General features: G+C 35.2%; 1 protein-coding gene across 2 annotated transcripts; it reads left to right on the top strand.

The window, feature by feature from the left end:
* Nucleotides 1–1,877: 1,877 nt before the first annotated feature.
* LOC103021895 (galectin-9) lies at nt 1,878–15,927 on the top strand. Of its 2 annotated transcripts, XM_007236858.3 has the most exons (11): nt 1,878–2,085; nt 2,855–2,943; nt 5,975–6,182; nt 7,289–7,405; nt 7,580–7,606; nt 7,854–7,883; nt 9,863–9,892; nt 12,057–12,086; nt 12,174–12,262; nt 14,535–14,691; nt 15,494–15,927. In XM_007236858.3, the coding sequence occupies exons 1-11, from the start codon at nt 2,050–2,052 to the stop codon at nt 15,638–15,640; spliced, it is 960 nt and encodes a 319-aa protein (XP_007236920.2). In that variant the 5' UTR covers nt 1,878–2,049; the 3' UTR covers nt 15,641–15,927. The 2 variants fall into 2 exon arrangements, with proteins under 2 accessions (XP_007236920.2, XP_007236921.2); XM_007236859.3 differs by lacking the exon at nt 7,580–7,606 and having other exon boundaries at nt 1,880–2,085.
* Nucleotides 15,928–16,902: the final 975 nt, after the last annotated feature.

Here is a 16,902-nt window from a genome sequence, read left to right as displayed (position 1 = left end):
CAATACTGTGATACTAAAACTATTTATTGTATACTAACCCAGTAAAAATCAACAATATTTTGGGAATAGTTTGTGAACCTGTGACCTTCTCCTTAATGGTTCACCTCATGCAACACTAGCCATTCTAAGAAGAGCTTCTGCATTTTTGTAAGTTACTTATTACTTTTTTTGTCCTGGTACTCTTTAAATATCTACTCACATTGTTTTAGTTTTAATGAGAGTACATTTACTGTCAGTACTGTGCTGTCAGATTCATTTCTGTTTTTTACCTACTGTAAATGATTCAGTGCTGGTCCAGGTCAAGGCATGAACAGTCTGGGTCATAGAGTTACTGCAACCGACCCAAAAAAGTTATGCAACATTCTCATACCCACTGGGAGCTCATGTGATAGATTCAACCAGCCTGTAACAGGAACAGAGAAACATCCACTGTGGATAGTACAAAAGCTGAGTCATTCCAAATATCACATGCAGTGTCAAGAGTTCACACTATGTATTAAGTAACTTAAATCATTGTAAAGTGTCAAAATTGTTTTTTTTAAAGCAGAGAGAGAGAGAGAGAGAGAGAGAGAGAGAAAGGAGGTAATCATCAGAAACACTGATAATCTTTTTGTGATCTTATTTTCTTTTCCCAGATCAGAGTCATAGTGGGTCCAGTGCCATCCTTGGTATGCACATCTCAGTTGGGTTTAGGTCAGGGGATTGTGGAGGACAAACACGTTTTTTGTTTACTATGTAATTCCATATTTGTCTTTTAGTCCTAATGTGTGTAATATTAGTTTAGCACAACCAGGAACCCCTTCAAGACACGGAGAAAACTATTCCAGGTGACTCTACCTAATGAAGACACTGAGATTAAAATACCGAGAGTGTACAGATCTGTCCTCAAAGTTAAATGTGGCTACTTAGAAAAATCTAAAGTATGAAACATATTCTGGTTTAACACGTTTTGTTTACACAATTTAATATTATTTTTTAATGAATAATAAATGTACTTTTGACTGGTGCTGTATATACAGCTTTAGAAATAAAATAAGAGCACACTCTCTGTTTTTTCTATTTATAGGTATATGTTTAAGTAAAATTAACATTGTTGTTTTATTTTATAAACTACAGAAAACATTTCTCCGAAATTCCAAATAAAAATATTGTCATTTACAGCATGTATTTGCAGACAATAAAAAATGACTGAAATAAAAAAAAGTTGCAGAGCGTTCAGACCTCAAATAATGCAAAGAAAATTGAGTTCAGAACTCAATATTTGGTAAAAAATAACCCTGTTTTTTTATCACAATTTTCGTGCATCGGGCATGTTCTCCTCCACCAGTCTTACACACTGCTTTTGGAATACATAATGCCACTCCTGGGGCAAAAATTAAAGCAGTTCAGCTTGGTTTGATGGCTTGTGATCATCCAGCTTTCTCTTGATTATATTCCAGAGGTTTTCAATTTGGTAAAATAAAAGAAACATATAATTTTTAAGTGGTCTTTAATTTTCTTACCAGATCTGTATATATATAAACCCACATAAAAGAAAAATATATAAAATGTTCAAAATTGTTTAAGTGAAGCATTCCTCATGTAATGTTGTGTTCATTCAGAGTGAAGCTATAGTGATATTAACCCATTAGTTAGTTCGTTAGTTAAGGTTAAAAGGATTACATGAAAACACAAGACTGTGGTAAAGAGGGGAGAGACTATTTGTGACCATATAAGGCTTAATAAGTACAGGAAACATCCATCACCTTCATTTACTTCCAGCTGTATACAGGCTATATAAGCTTATGGAGCTGCTGGTTGACTGCTAACTCTAACGCTAACGCTTATAAAGAAAACGAAACTTAGTATTTTCCTCATTTCTCCGCTGTTTTCCCGCGCTGTTAAATTTACCGAGCAGTGTGTAATATTCGCGCACCCTCAGTGTAACCCGAGTGGAGCGATTTCTGCTGGAGGAAAAAAACAGTCAGGAGTGAAACGAAGAACCTCTGCTCTTCTTAAACTCCTCTCACCTCGACGCCTTCAGCAGAGCTTCAGAGCGCAGCACAGAAGATGGCATTCTACCAGCAGGAGCCCTTCTACAACCCTGTAAGTGTTTACAGAATTTACCAGCTCTCATTTTGTTTCATTTAGCTGTTTTTAAAATAATTGTAGGCCTACTCAAAGCATGCAACGTTATACGTGCACAGATACGCAGCTTTTAATGAAAAGTAATAGTTTAATACTTTATACGTTTAACGTTTAATTTTTCACAACAAGTTGCTTTAATAATTGATTTGGTCACGTCACTTTGTTGCACAATTTCCTGCTGCCACAATTCTTAAAATCTACAGCTCTGGAAAAAAATAAGAGACCACTTAAAAATGATGAGTTTCTTTGATTTTACCAAATTGAAAACCTCTGGAATATAATCAAGAGGAAGATGGATGATCACAAACCATCAAATCAGTGGCAAAAAAGTTATCCAAAAGCAGTATGTAAGATTGCAAAGATGCAAAGATGCAAAGATGCATTAAAACTGTGATAAAAAAACAGGGTTATTCCAATTTTTATATTTTGAATTTGGGAGAATAAAACAACAAAGTTGTACCTATAAATAGCAAAATCAGAGAAACTTATTCAGAAACTGAAGTGATCTCTCTCTGTATTTTTGTTGTTTTAGCTGTATGTAAAATATACCTGTTCTGTATACTTATGGTGCATATAGACACTCTAGCTATACCTTTTGCAACATGCAATGACATAATGGTGCTTAAATAATATAAAAAGCAGCAAGAATCAGGAATGAGCAAATTTTTTTAATGCCCGCACATTTCCTCAGCTATTTACAACTGTTGTTTTTTTTATTATTAAACAGAGAGTACCCTTTACTGGCTCTATTCAAGGAGGTCTGCTGGAGGGAAAGAGTATTATTATAAGTGGACGAGTCTTGCCAGGAGCCAACAGGTAAGACGCAAAGCAGGAATTGCATTTTTCATGAACACAGAACAGGTGACAGAAGTCAGGCATTCCTGGAATTGTTTGTGTAGTCATTTGCGTTGCAGAACAGAGGTTGAAGGTTGGAAAAAAAATTAAATATTTCAGAAATCTTTTTTTTTTAATCAGAGTAAATTTTTAAACCAATTTAAATGCACTCAATGAATAGAGTTGGACTGGATTATTGATCAGATAAATTACAATATAATTATTATGAGTGCAGGTTAACACGTCAAATGCATAAAAATCATGCACCTCAGTGCAACATGTAAGGGATGGCCACTTTAAAGCAAATAGACAATAGACTAAATTCATGATACATTCATTGTTAGATTTTTTGTGACAGACATTTTCAAAACCAAATTCCATGAACCTCACAGACTTCCAACACTATAACAATGCCTTTTATACTAAATTTGTTGGTCTATATCCATTTAAACAGGACTAAATCGTATCTTTGTAGTGAATCATGAAGTTGTTTTGTCTTCTTTAAGTACTGATGATATCCACATTATGCTAAGAAGTGCTAAGGAGAGCATGTTGCTTATCATGAAAACAACATTATCGTTGTATAGCCGACCTCCGTGCTGAAGTCCATGAATTACAACACATAAATGCTACCGCTTACTACTGGCTGTGACAGTGTTGAAAAGAGTATAAAAAGCTAATAAGCGGCTGGCACACAATACAATACACTTCACTTATCAGTTGAGCTTATGAAAGTCGCTGTACTTGATATATTTTTGTAATATAGTCACTTGCAGTCCTTTTTATATATTTTTTGTCATCTTCAACATCACATTTATGCGCTTTTTTGTCTTCCAATCCACCTGTTGTATTGAATCTGTTGATAATGAATTAAACGTCCCTTCAGAGTGGCTGTGTGTGTGATAAAGCAAGAGATTCACTAAAATGTGCAAGTCATGGTGCCTCCAGGACAGTGTTTATGAAACACTACCATATGGGCTTGAAGATTAAGGTTTTATACATGCCAGTTCGAGTTGTTCCTAAGAAGTAGAACTTCCGCTTGTTGGTTGATTAGGTCAGATTTCAGGTTTCATTTTTGCAGAAAAACAGGTCTCAGACTTGTAGGTATTATCAGCAGTGCTGGCACTCCTCCAACGGAGCTTTACGCATAGGGCACCAAATGCCTTGGGAGACACCAAAAGAATCAGGCTAATGAAAAATCATCATCATAATAATGATTATCATAATAACGCCATGTTAAATATAAAAAAATATGCAATCGTGTTCATAGATATAAGCACTACAAAAGTAACATATGTAGAACAGTGTAACAATTTGAAAATGCAAACCATTCTCTTATTAAAAATTAAATATAAATTAGTTTTCAGGTTAAATCCACTATATATTAAACATTTTGTATATGTTTTAAGTTATATTACTGTAAAACATTTGGAGTATTAGGGAGCCAAAATGTCTTGGGTTTTGCATAAACCAAATTTTGGAGTCCTATAAAACCATCAAATTAACGGATCATCAAATGACACCATAAAATCTTTGAAGAAGCCTTTCTGTACTATTAATGGCATAGGTATTAAGTGATATTACTGTAGCAATTTGGAGTAATGGGGAGTCAAACTTAGAAAAAATGTCTATTCTGTTTTGCATAAACCAAATTTTGCAGTCCTATAAAACCAACAAATTAAACGATTATCAAAAGATGCCATAAAATCTTTGAAGAACCCTTTCTATACTATTAAAGACATAAGTATCACATGATATTACTGTAGCTTTTGGGAGTAATAGGAGGTCAAACATAGGAATAATGTGTGCTTTGGGCGCCCTAATGGCTAGTGTTGGCCCTTCTTATCAGTATGCCACCTGCATGATTAATGGATCAACACAATAAGAGAAATAAAAGAGAATATAAAGAAAATACATATGCTGAAAATATACTTCAATACAAATAGCATAAAGATTATTTGAAAAAATACTTGTGTGAAGGTGAATTACAGCTATTTTGTTGTAACTGAACTACTCTGAATATAATGTTAAGCCAAAGGGGCTGGTAAATGTCTAACAAAAAGTTAAAATAAAAGGTAAACAAGAAAAAAAGCCTTGAATTGTAAGTTGTCTGCTATACAACATTATGTTTACATACATACATGTTTACATTAGTCAATCAACACATGATAATGCTAGGGGCAGGATTTATGAGTTACCCATGTAGTAGTTATACTTTTAATAAATAGGAAATTAATGCAGGACAAGGCCTAAGAGGGTAGAGCATGTCTCCATGTTGTTCCACTTTGCGTGTCACACTTCAGTGGTTAAGGACTTCCTGTTTCACACCTTACAATCATCTTAGATACTAACACACTTAGGTTCCTTATTCTGATGACTGCATAACTGCAAAACTCCATATTACTTTTATAGTTCCTGAATCATTTGTAGTAGTTAATAAAGCAGAAAGATTAGTAACTAAATATAAGTGTAGGAATTAAGGGGCTTAATCAGAGTAATACAAAAAAAACAAAAGAAAAGGGAAGTAGTGACATTAAATCAGCTGAACCTGTTAAAATAAAGGAAATATGCCAGCTTTTATATAAAAACAATCATACCGCAGTTAGTTCCGACCCTACAATGTGATTGGCTGAGAGGCGTTTTATGAATGCCGTTATCAGCCGGTAATGCACTGTAACCAAATCTATTATTCCGCCACATTACAGTTAACCTAACAATGATGCAGTGCTTACCAGTGCTTTTAACATGGCTATGATTTAACTGCTATTTACATGTTTTTTTCTAACATTTAAGCAGATTGTTGAACGATAAAAATACTTACCATGCTTTTGCGGGTTTGATGTGGAAGTTTTGAAAGCTGACAGCTCTGTCCGACGGGGCACATTTTGCATTGCATGAGGAATTTAATTGAGAAATACTTTTATAAGACTGTTATCATACCACACAAATATCATTATTGCAACACTAATGACAACTTCAGGTAACCGATTCCTCTACTTTCTGTCAATTTCAGGTTCCATGTGAATCTTCAGTGCGGTTCCAGACATGGAGCAGACGTTGCTTTGCACTTTAACCCCCGTTATGACAGCGGGTCTGGATACATAGTGACCAACACCTTACGGAATTCTCAGTGGGGCTCAGAGGAACGGATACATAAGGCTGTGTTGCCTGCTGGTGGGGTTTTCACCCTGCAGATAATGGTTGATCGGGCCTCGTACAAGGTCAGTTTGCTAGTTTCACTTCAGACAAAAGAGAAACTGTTAGGATGTGCATTCATGTGAGGAACCAGAGGGCTTCTGTTTTCATTATGAGATACTGGACCCCACTAAGAAAGTTAATATCCAGAAATATTAAGGATATTGCTTTCAGGATAGTATATTATTATCATTATACTATATTATATAGTACAGCCTGTACTTTGATAAGGGAATATTATCTACCGATTAATTCAATCTGAGCAGTGAATTCAATCACATCTTTTTGGTCACATGTGTTTTCTGTGTGATAGTGTTAACAGCAAAAAATACACTGAATTTTCCATTTTTTTTTTATTTTGAGCAACATTCTTATATGATATTATAAAAAACAATATAGATCTGATACATGGCTGTGCACCATATATACAGCCAGATTTGAGTTTATGTGACTTTTAATATCAAGGCCCTTTTTGAAAAGTAGCAAATATGTATGATACCATTTGAGGAGGTAATATATTTTTGGGTTGCTGACTCTGTTTAATTAAAAGTAGAAGGCATATATCGCATCTGCTCTGTGTTTAAAGACATTTCTTAAGAAATGACCAAACATGGCTACAGATGGATGAGGCTGCAGTGTCAAAGGAAAATAAAACGTTTCCACAAAGTTTACAGGAAGTGTCCATGTATGAATAAATTGTGATTTTTTACAGCAAGCTTAAATTCATTCACTGTGATAAGATGTTTGTTTTAAAATAACAATAAAGATTGAAATAGGACATAAATAGTGATTTCAAATGTATAATTTAAAAAGAAAACTTTGGCTAATTACTGTACACCTATAAAAAAAATATTTATGTTCTGTATCACCCACAATAATTTAATTAATATAGTACTGGTAGATTACTGTAGATAATTTACAATAGGGTACTTAACCCTATTGAGCTTACATAGAAAGGTTAATAACTTCAATACAGTCATTATCACATACCGGGCCTCTAATAGGACACTCAACCCCAGTGTCAGGTTTGATACTTCATGAATTTGTCTTATAATTTTGTAGAGCTTTGGTTTTTTATACTGAACTTATAACAGATCTTCTAATATGTTTGAATAAACATGTCTTTTAACAGATAAGTGTCAATGGTATGCATGTCATGGAGTACAACCACCGTATCCAACTCAGTATGGTGGACACTATTGTGGTGGATGGAATGGTGGAAGTCAATTCCATTGCGTTCCAAAACCCGGTAAGAACAACCTTACACAGAAAATACTGCTTACTTTTACACAAAACTACCTCAAACGTGTCATGGCTCGCTGCGCAGGTGTGCACATATTTCCATTCTTTCGTAATAATTGAAATAGTTTTGTTATATTAAAAAAAATTAGGAAACAACCAAAGTAAATTCCTCTCGTTGCAGCACTTCTTTCCCCAGCCATGTGTTCCAGTAAGTATTGCTGCCCATATGCATGAGACTGGCATTTAGCATGCAATGCCAGGGCTGGGGATAAGTTTCAATTAAGTGAAAGGAAAGGGTAAAAGAAAAATCCAAGAAAAAGTATTTTCCTGTGATTTTGAAAGGAGATACCATAGGCATGCATGTTAAGTCAAGTTTATTATTGAAGTTGATGTTGAAATGTGTTAAAATGGGGATTTTCTGCATGTGAATAACAAGCATTGGCCTGTTTCTGCAGGGGATTATGCCTGGCTTCGCACCAATGCAGGTATGTGTTAACATTAGAGATGCATGAATGCCATGAATAACGATACTGTACTAGTACTGTACTGTACTGGTACCAGCTAACGTACTAGTACCAGTTTGTTCGCACTATAAGGCACAACAGATTATAAGGTGCCCTACCAATAAACGTTTATTGTCTGGTCTATTTTCATATATAAGGCACACCAGATTGTAAGGTGCATTATGGGACACTAGTTAAGAACAGGGGTGACACTAGTAAGGAACAGGGGTGTCGGCATGTTTTCTTTCTAATTCAGCAGGTCTTGCCGCTGGGTGGCAAGTAAAACAAAACTTTATTTCTTAAAAAAAAAAAACATTTTACGCCAAATGAGCGCTGGATGTTAATCTACACAAATTTCTCTCCTGAAAACTGTTTATTTGGGTAATGCCAGGTTCACATTACACGACTTTTAGAGTTGTCAGTTGTAGACAATTTCTCTTCGTGAGAAATCGCCTACTCACCTGGCTGCTCTCCAGGAACATGTATTGTCAAGATAAAAACACCAGAACTAAACACATGAGAGCCAGCGATGCCATGCCCAAGAATCTCTATGCAGGAGAAAATGTATTTGCAATGAGAACAATATGAATGGTTTTGCTCAGTTGCTTCATATGAATGTCTATGTATTTCTATGTTCTGTATGTCCTCAATACAGAACTATATCAAATGTTTCAGTACCGCAGACATGTTTTTTTTGTAGATAAACTGATACTTTTTTAGTAAAATACATTATTCTGTTTTCTAAAATTAAATAAATACTCAGAACAATATTATTTTTACTTTAAAGTTTTTAGCTTTTAGCTCCATTCACCCCATTCATAGAGGACTTACTCATGGGCTCCCTCTAGAGTTTAACAGTCATTTACTGATATAACAGAGGGGGCAGAAAGTGGGCAGATTCTCCATAAACAGCTCTAGTGAGTTTTGGACCCGTGGTTCTCTCGTTCTGTGATCCCATTGGCTGTATGTAGCTCCTGACTCCTAGTCACCGACTGAGTCAGATATTAAACATGTTAAATATTTGCCAGCCATCTGCGACTGGTCGGTGATCAGTCGGCAACTGCTCGGCGAGTGACTTTTAGTTGTTCACACTACAGGACTGAGCAAGCGCTGAGTGATCCCCGATTTGCCTCCGAACAGAGTTTTTGTCGCTGATCAACAAAAAACTGTCAGCGACTGAAAAACTGGGCTAAAATACGTAGTATGAACCAGGCATTAAGTGCTTCTGTTTATTTACAGTAAGCTTAGATTTCCAGATTTCCACTAAGGCTGGGGGCAGCAGCATTACCATTAGCAGCTTACCACTAGCGTAGCGAGTTAGCGGCTAATGCTGTCCGACAGCACTACACTGAGGAACCCTGAGTGTTTTGGTAAACCAGGCTTGATATTAGCTAGTAGACACCTCTGAACGACGAAAGAGCTAGTGTATGTTAACATGCTTACTCAGTGTTCTCCTCACTACCCTCCTTTTTACTTCCCCTGAATGTGTCATCTGAGTGGCTGATGTGGTCCTGACATCACATGATGATGCTGGGGAAATTAACATACACGTATTGAGTAAAACTAATCTCTATATTTGATCGAAGGCTAGCTTTATATTTTTTTTTAAATATGCTTTTTTTAATTAAAGTTTAAAAGATGTGTATATAATGTGACAAATCTCAACATTCACAAATAAACTGTTGCATTGCACTACTTTACACTTAAAACTACACCATTACATAATGCTCCTGATATTGTATATGCTTAATTCTATGTAGGCATCAGTATCATTATTAGCGAGTGCAAAAATACACATACTTGTACTCCTGCTTAGTTGGATAAAAATGGCATTGATGCATCCCTAGTTAAAATATTTCATACTTATTTCTATACATATCTTCAAAACTATAGTGAAATGTTGATTTTGTGTTTAATAGTGTTGTATTATTTTCTTCTTGTACCTTTTGTTATATTTATAGTCCCAGTATGCTTATCCTGTGGGCACTGCAGTAAGTAACTTCTTATTTAAATGTTCACTTTTAATTCATGTTATGTTTTATCTGAAACGAAACTTTAGCAAAAAAAAGTTGTTGCAATTAGACAAATGTTACACCTCATATCTTTACTTTTCCAGTATGCACTGCAATATACTGCAGTGAGATATTAACTTCTCATTATTTCCACTTCATTATCTTTATTGCTTTTATCTGAAGGCACACACTTTACAAGCCCTTGTATTGCTTCTGTTTGTTTTGAAAACGACAGAATATTTTCACGCTAAATCTTTGTGGTGTAAAAGTCGTTCTTCTCCAGAGCTAGCCACAAGCCGATTGTGGTTGCAGCTGTTGTGGTGTGTTCGTGTCACACTAGTCTAATGGGTACCATTGTGTCACCATTGTGTCAAGGTCAGTTATAAAAACTGAGCAGTGTTGAGATGAAAGTGTAGTAGGTAATGATTGACTTACTCCCATAAACTTCTATAGTGGATCACATGCCTCTGAGATGATCACTGTTGCCCTGGCCACAATCTCTGACAGCTTCCTGTTTTTCACTCTCGTTCAGAGTCACATGTCACATGAACTTCAAAGCTGCTGAGTAAAATCAAAAACCCTCTAAAACACCTTGTGTAAAACAACTCTTACTCAGATCATCTGTATCCAGTTGTCCTTATATTCATTTTAAATTAAATTGTCTGTTTTTTAAGTGCCTTAATGATTAACATTTACTATATACAGCTCTGGGGAAAAAAAAGAGACCACTTTAGTTTCTGAATTAGTTTCTCTGATTTTGCTATTTATAGGTTTATATTTGAGTAAAATGAACATTGTTGTTTTATTCTATAAACTACGGACAACATTTTCCCCAAATTCCAACAAATAAATATTGTCATTTAGAGCATTTATTTAAATTACATGAGAAATGGCAGAAATAACAAAAAAGATGCAAAGCTTTCAGACTGCTTTTGGATAACTTTATGCCACTCCTGGTGCAAAAATTCAAGCAGTTCAGCTTGGTTTGATGGTTTGTGATCATCCATCTTCCTCCTGATTATGTTCCAGTGGTTTTCAATTGGGTAAAATAAAAAAAATCTCATTATTTTTAAGCAGTCTCTTATTTTTTCCAGAGCTGTAGATAATTGGGACATCTGTCCATTCATTGTTAATTTAAAATAGAAAAAGAGATTTTACTGCTGTTGTTGGAGTAACTGTCTCTATGGTACAGGAAAAAATAGGAGAACTGCTGTGCAGATTTGATTGCATTCAGTGAAAAGAGCATTAGAGATGTCACAATTCATCCCATCTTATCCGAAGTGTACTGGATAGAGCACCATTATTGTGCCAAATGGTTTATGGTCCCAATGTTTATCTGCTCTAGAGAGTCCTGTTGGCAGTACATCTCTACAGGAACTAGACAAGCTGTGTGTTGGCACATTGTGTCAGCAGTTATTGCAACTTAGCTGAAGTAGCTGAATGCATTTATTAGAAGTGGTGTCTACAAACATGTAGTATATGTAAGTTAGCTCTATTTTGCCCTATTCAAAGAACAAATATGTGCTAACAGTTATCTTTATCACAAAAATGATACCTAAATAATAATAAACTTTTAGAAACTTTGGTACCACTTTAAAATAAGACTACAGCATTTAAAGCATTTATAAATGGTTTACAATTAGTTTATTAATAGATACTAATTAGGTTTTAAATGCCTTAAAAATCATTAATTAACAGTTATAACACATACGTAGAAAGGGCAACAGTATAGATGGCTGTGGGTTCACTTATTGCCAAACAACAGGTCATTGTTGCCCTTTCTACGTATGTGTTATAACTGATTATTAATGATTTTAAGGCATTTACAACCTAATTAGTAACCATTAATAAACTATTGTAAACCATTTATAAACCCTCTATAAAGGTAGTCTTATTTTAAAGTGGTACCGAAACTTTTCATACATCATAGTTGATGCTCAGAGGTTATTTTGATTTGTTTAACACTTTTAAGTTACTACATGATGCCTTATGTGTTCCTTCATAGTCATAGAATGACTTCAGTATTAATTTAGTACTAATGAATGAAATTTTCTCTCTTTTTTCAACACAGTGAATTTTGCTATTCATGAAGTCACATTACTTTTAGGAATATATCCTAATGAAATATTTTGCTTATCTGCAGATGCCTGCGTATCCCGCTGCTCCAGTTTTTGTAAGAACATTTAAGCACTTTGTATGAGTATTTCACATTCTGCTTTACCTTGAATTGATTGACCCTTACTGTGTGCTTTATCAATAGAGCGTTCCTTACAAATCTGTAATCGCTGGTGGATTACAGCCTGGCAAAAACATTACCATCAACGGAGTGGTTAACCATCAGGCTCACCGGTTAGTTACCCCAAGTCTTCTAACTCCCAGCTTCCCAAACCTGATTTTGCTAAATTCCATGCATTCCTGAAAAATGTTTTCTCTGCCTTTTTTTTATATTCATAATTTTTATTTTGGAAGTGTATAGCAAAAAAAAAAAGTTACAAAGCAATCACAATTACACATTTCCATTTTTTACATTTATGAACAATTTCCCATTACTATACTCCACCCACCCATTTATCTCCCCCCACAACACCCCACCTCACTCGTCCCTTCCCGCCCCAACCTACCCATCTCGTCCCACCCCACCCCACCCCACCTTGGTGTTCTACAGCTTCTCGTTTCAGTGTTTTCTCTGCTTTTAACACAACACACATTTCCACTCGGACAGGGAGTTGTTAACGTAGAGGTGGGCGATATGGCCCTAAAATATTTTTTAGGTTTTCAAGTAAAATAAGTAAAATTCCAAGTAAAATAAATAATACTGGACAGATATAATCTGTCTGTAATAGATATATAATGAGAAATGAGAACAACAAACAGCTAAAAACAGCAAAAAAGTATTACCCTAATGTGATAATTAGGTGTGGATGATATGACTCAACATTTCAATGCGATATTATTGCATACGGGATGATAAGAAACACCCCTACTAACTTGTTGTAAATCGTTTTTTAGGACATTTATTTATTACCGTTGTTTAGAGTAATTTACAAAGGTGCTCTGTCATATCCTCAGAATGTATCCCTAACTAATGTGAAGTAGGCTGAAGACACCCCTAAGTTAGAGCTGATACCTACAAACACACACTAGATTCAACGACGCACAATATCCTAGATTACTAGATATGATGATACACATAGTACACTTCATAACAAAATCAAAAGCTAAATAGTGTTTAGGTAAGTTCATAATATTAGTCAGCATTTGACAACACATGGAGGGAGTTAATTCAATTATTTTGGCACTAGGACAGAGAAAAGGAAATGCTCCTTTCAGTCACGTCTTCGGGGAGGTGTAGGTGGAGTTAAGCCATCCTTAAAGCATGTGCTGTGGTGTCATGGGTAACAACGTTGCTCTCCCTGTGGCTGTAGCTAGTGTTAAACTCCCCAGTGGCGCATACACATCAGGCACAGCAGGCACACCACATTACACTAATAGCTTAGTCCATGAGCGAAGCAGTTATTGCTGCATTAGCCTACCTGTGTAACATAATTCAAACATATACAGTACCAGTCAAAATGAATACAGAACAAATAAGGAATCTTGCAGTTAACCTAAATACTCTGTAAAGCATGTATATGAGCTCTGGTTCCTGAAGCTGACTGACCTTCATTTCTTGAAGTAATATTTCTTTACTTACTTGAGTAGTTCCTGCCATAATATGGATTAGAACATTACTCAAATGGAGCCATTCACCGTATACCAACTCTACCTCTTTACAACTTCACAACTGATGCTCTTAAACACATTAAGAGCCAAGAAATTCAAGGAATTAACTCTTGACAAGACACCTCTGGTCTTCCAGGTGACTCCCAAATAAAGCTAGCTGAGAAAATGCAAACATGCAGTAAGCTGTCATCTAAGCAAGAGGCACATACTTTGAAGAATCTAAAATATAAAACATTCTGGTTGTTTAATGTTAACATTGTTTTAACATTTAAGCTGTGACCAAACGTTTGAAAGTTTTTTTTTTATATATAAGGGTGTCAGATAATTTCATGAATGAATTTTATGTATAGATCAGGCTTTGCTCATTTTTATAAGGTAGATAGGGGCTGGTCCACTATTTGGCTTTGTAGTCCAATGTACAGGACACCAATCAATGGCTTCTGTCAACATGAAAGACCTAACTGTGGGTGGGACATGTGTATGGAAAATGCAATAATACAAAAAAAGGAAGAGCCCTTTCTAACCTTTACTGGAGGTCAATATAAAAATATTTCTGAATCCATTTATCCTGAAAATCTGATGCAAAAACTGTCAAAAAATTAGAGGAAAACACTTTGTCCAAAATAATATGTCAAAATTTACATTACCATTGGTAGCACATTCATTACCAAATTGCATACATTAGATTAGAAGTGTGGCTGTCATAGAGATGAGGTGTCTATAGTCTTTTTTTCAAAAGTGGCTCACGAGTGCCACCTGCTGGCCAGAATATAAATTGTCACACCTTTAAGACACACATTTGTCATGTTGTTTTAAAGTGTTTAATTTTTTATGAACTGATGCTTTAAAGTTATTTTTTATTGGAGAATGAACTGTTCTAATATTTACTTTCCCACAGATTCTCTTTTAACCTGCGGCACATGGGTGGAGTGGCCCTACACTATAACCCTCGCTTTGATGAGAACACAGTAGTGCGCAACACCCTAACGGGGGAAAAGTGGGGCTCAGAAGAACGCTTTGGAGGATTGCCTTTTAACAGAGGACAGCCTTTCCAGGTATACAGAGCAGTTGGTAATCTGAGCTTTCACTGTTTTTGAACATACAGAATGTTCATGTTTATGTGTTCCTTAAAGCTAAAACCAACAACAACCTCCAATAGCAATAAAACTAGGGCTGCAAAGATTAGCAAGCATAATCTGCAAACGTTGATTATAAAAATTAGTCGACTACAAATTTCAGTGTTGACTAACTATTCATTTGTAACAGCACTGCACTACACAAAAGTGCTGATGAGAAACAAGTACAATGGGAGAGGGGGAGTAGCTGCTCAGCCAGTTCACACTAAACTTGGTCTCCAAAAGGGACAGACACAACAGATTTACTCACTAAATATCAGTACTTTTCATATTAAAATATCATCCGGGCATTTAAAGCGCACTTAAATCCCACATTCAGCTGTTTCTTTTGTTTAAAGCCATAGAGAAAGCTAGAAACAGGAGCCGTACCAACAGGAAGAGATGAAGGACACGAAATAATTGGCTAATAGACTATTCTTAAAAATAATTATCAGATTATTTAACTTCCAAAATAATTATTAGTAGTTGCAACCCCAAAGATTGAGTGAATTTCGCACTATGAGGCACACCAGATTATAAGGCGCATTTTAAGCAACACTAGAAAGGAACAAAGGTGTCGCCATGTTTTCTTCTAATTCAGCAGGCCCTGACTGGTAGAATTCATACATAAGGCAGACGGTATTATAAAGCGTACTGTTTACTTATTTTATTTTAAGTTTAAGCTTTATAGTGTGAAAAACAGTAAAACTAATAGTAATTTATGTCTGTGTGCTTATTTCAGGTGGTCATCTCCTGCAATCCCCATCATTACAATGTGTTTGTCAATGGCAATCAAGCACATACTTACAACCACCGCTTCACCAGGCTGCATGAGATTGACGTCCTGGAAATTTCTGGTGACCTGACCTTGACCTCTGTAATGGTTTAGTCATTAATTGTTGAGTTGAAGATCCTGTGTAATCGTTTTCAGATCACAGTTTGTTACATTGTATTTGTTGCATTAGAAAGCCATACATTTAGTACAGTTGTGTATTGTATTGTATAACAAATGTAATCTTGCTCATTTTAGATTCTAGGGTAAACGCTTCACTGTCTCTAGTCACACAGATCAGTTATCACATATGCTTATGCTTAAATGTGCTTCTTTTATGCAATACTTGTACGTGTCAGTAGAGGGTAGTAAGTATAAGTTTTAAAAGAACTAGTTGCTGCTTTTCCCTTTTGTGAGACTTTTTCTTTTATATCAGGAAAAAAACACACCAGAAAAAACATCCTCCTCCATGTCATCACTCACAAAATCACTAAAAGGAATTTTTGGGCAGTGTACACTGATATATCCTCTGTTTGAAGCCACTTCTCTCCTCATCTGCGCCATTTCACAGTAGATTCTGAACTTCTCATAGTACTGGATAAAGTTACTTAAAGAAATAACTGAATAAGAGTTTAGAAACATTAAAGTCAACATTTTGTCTTCTGTTGTATAATTAGGTAATATCTGTTTATTTGTTATTTACTTGTAATATGGCACACCAAAAACATGCAGCCCAAAATCCAAATATGAAAATCAGAACTGCCACTGTCACCCACTGACACTGGCCATGAGAAGCAGAAGCCCCTTTCACACATGCACAGTAATCTGGATTCATGTCTGTATCAGTTGTACTGGCAGTTTAGGTGCAAAAAACATTTGGGAAAAGATTTTGTATCTCATAACTTACATTGAACAAAAGTTATACAACAGCATCTGGATATGGAACAAACATTAATAATAAGTGTATAAATAATATATGCACATAAAAAACATTATAAATGATTTAAACAAAGTTGTAATAAGCACGACAATTTTGTGTGGTCAGAACATTTTTTTGTTTAAATATTCCAAAGATTTTAAAATATGTTTTATATGTGAAATATTTTTAAATATGTTTTTGATTATCACTGATCATTATTTCCATTTTTACTTTACTCCTTTATAAACAAAAATATTTTTTTATATTAATACATTGAATGTACACAATTTGTCTTTCACTACTGTCATTAAATATATTCTAAAGTAATGGTAAATCAATGTAAAAACAGTACAGATTTGGCTGTGTAATGGAGCTGTGCTGAGCTGTGAAATAGTAAATGTGGGTCGTGTCTGACCCATGTGGGTAAACTTGATGTAAAAATACAAAAGTTTCTTCATAA

Source organism: Astyanax mexicanus, chromosome 18, assembly GCF_023375975.1.
Source record: "Astyanax mexicanus isolate ESR-SI-001 chromosome 18, AstMex3_surface, whole genome shotgun sequence".
NCBI classification, from domain to species: domain Eukaryota; kingdom Metazoa; phylum Chordata; class Actinopteri; order Characiformes; family Acestrorhamphidae; genus Astyanax; species Astyanax mexicanus.
This window is presented reverse-complemented; position numbering and strand designations above follow the sequence as displayed.

What these genes read in the sequence shown, in the direction of transcription:
- LOC103021895 (XM_007236858.3), top strand. Translation starts at nt 2,050, where the DNA reads ATGGCATTCTACCAGCAGGAGCCCTTCTACAACCCT. An exon ending in GTCTTGCCAGGAGCCAACAG is followed by an intron (nt 2,944 to 5,974) that starts GTAAGACGCAAA and finishes TGTCAATTTCAG; the next exon opens with GTTCCATGTGAATCTTCAGT. An exon ending in ACAGAGGACAGCCTTTCCAG is followed by an intron (nt 14,692 to 15,493) that starts GTATACAGAGCA and finishes TGCTTATTTCAG; the next exon opens with GTGGTCATCTCCTGCAATCC.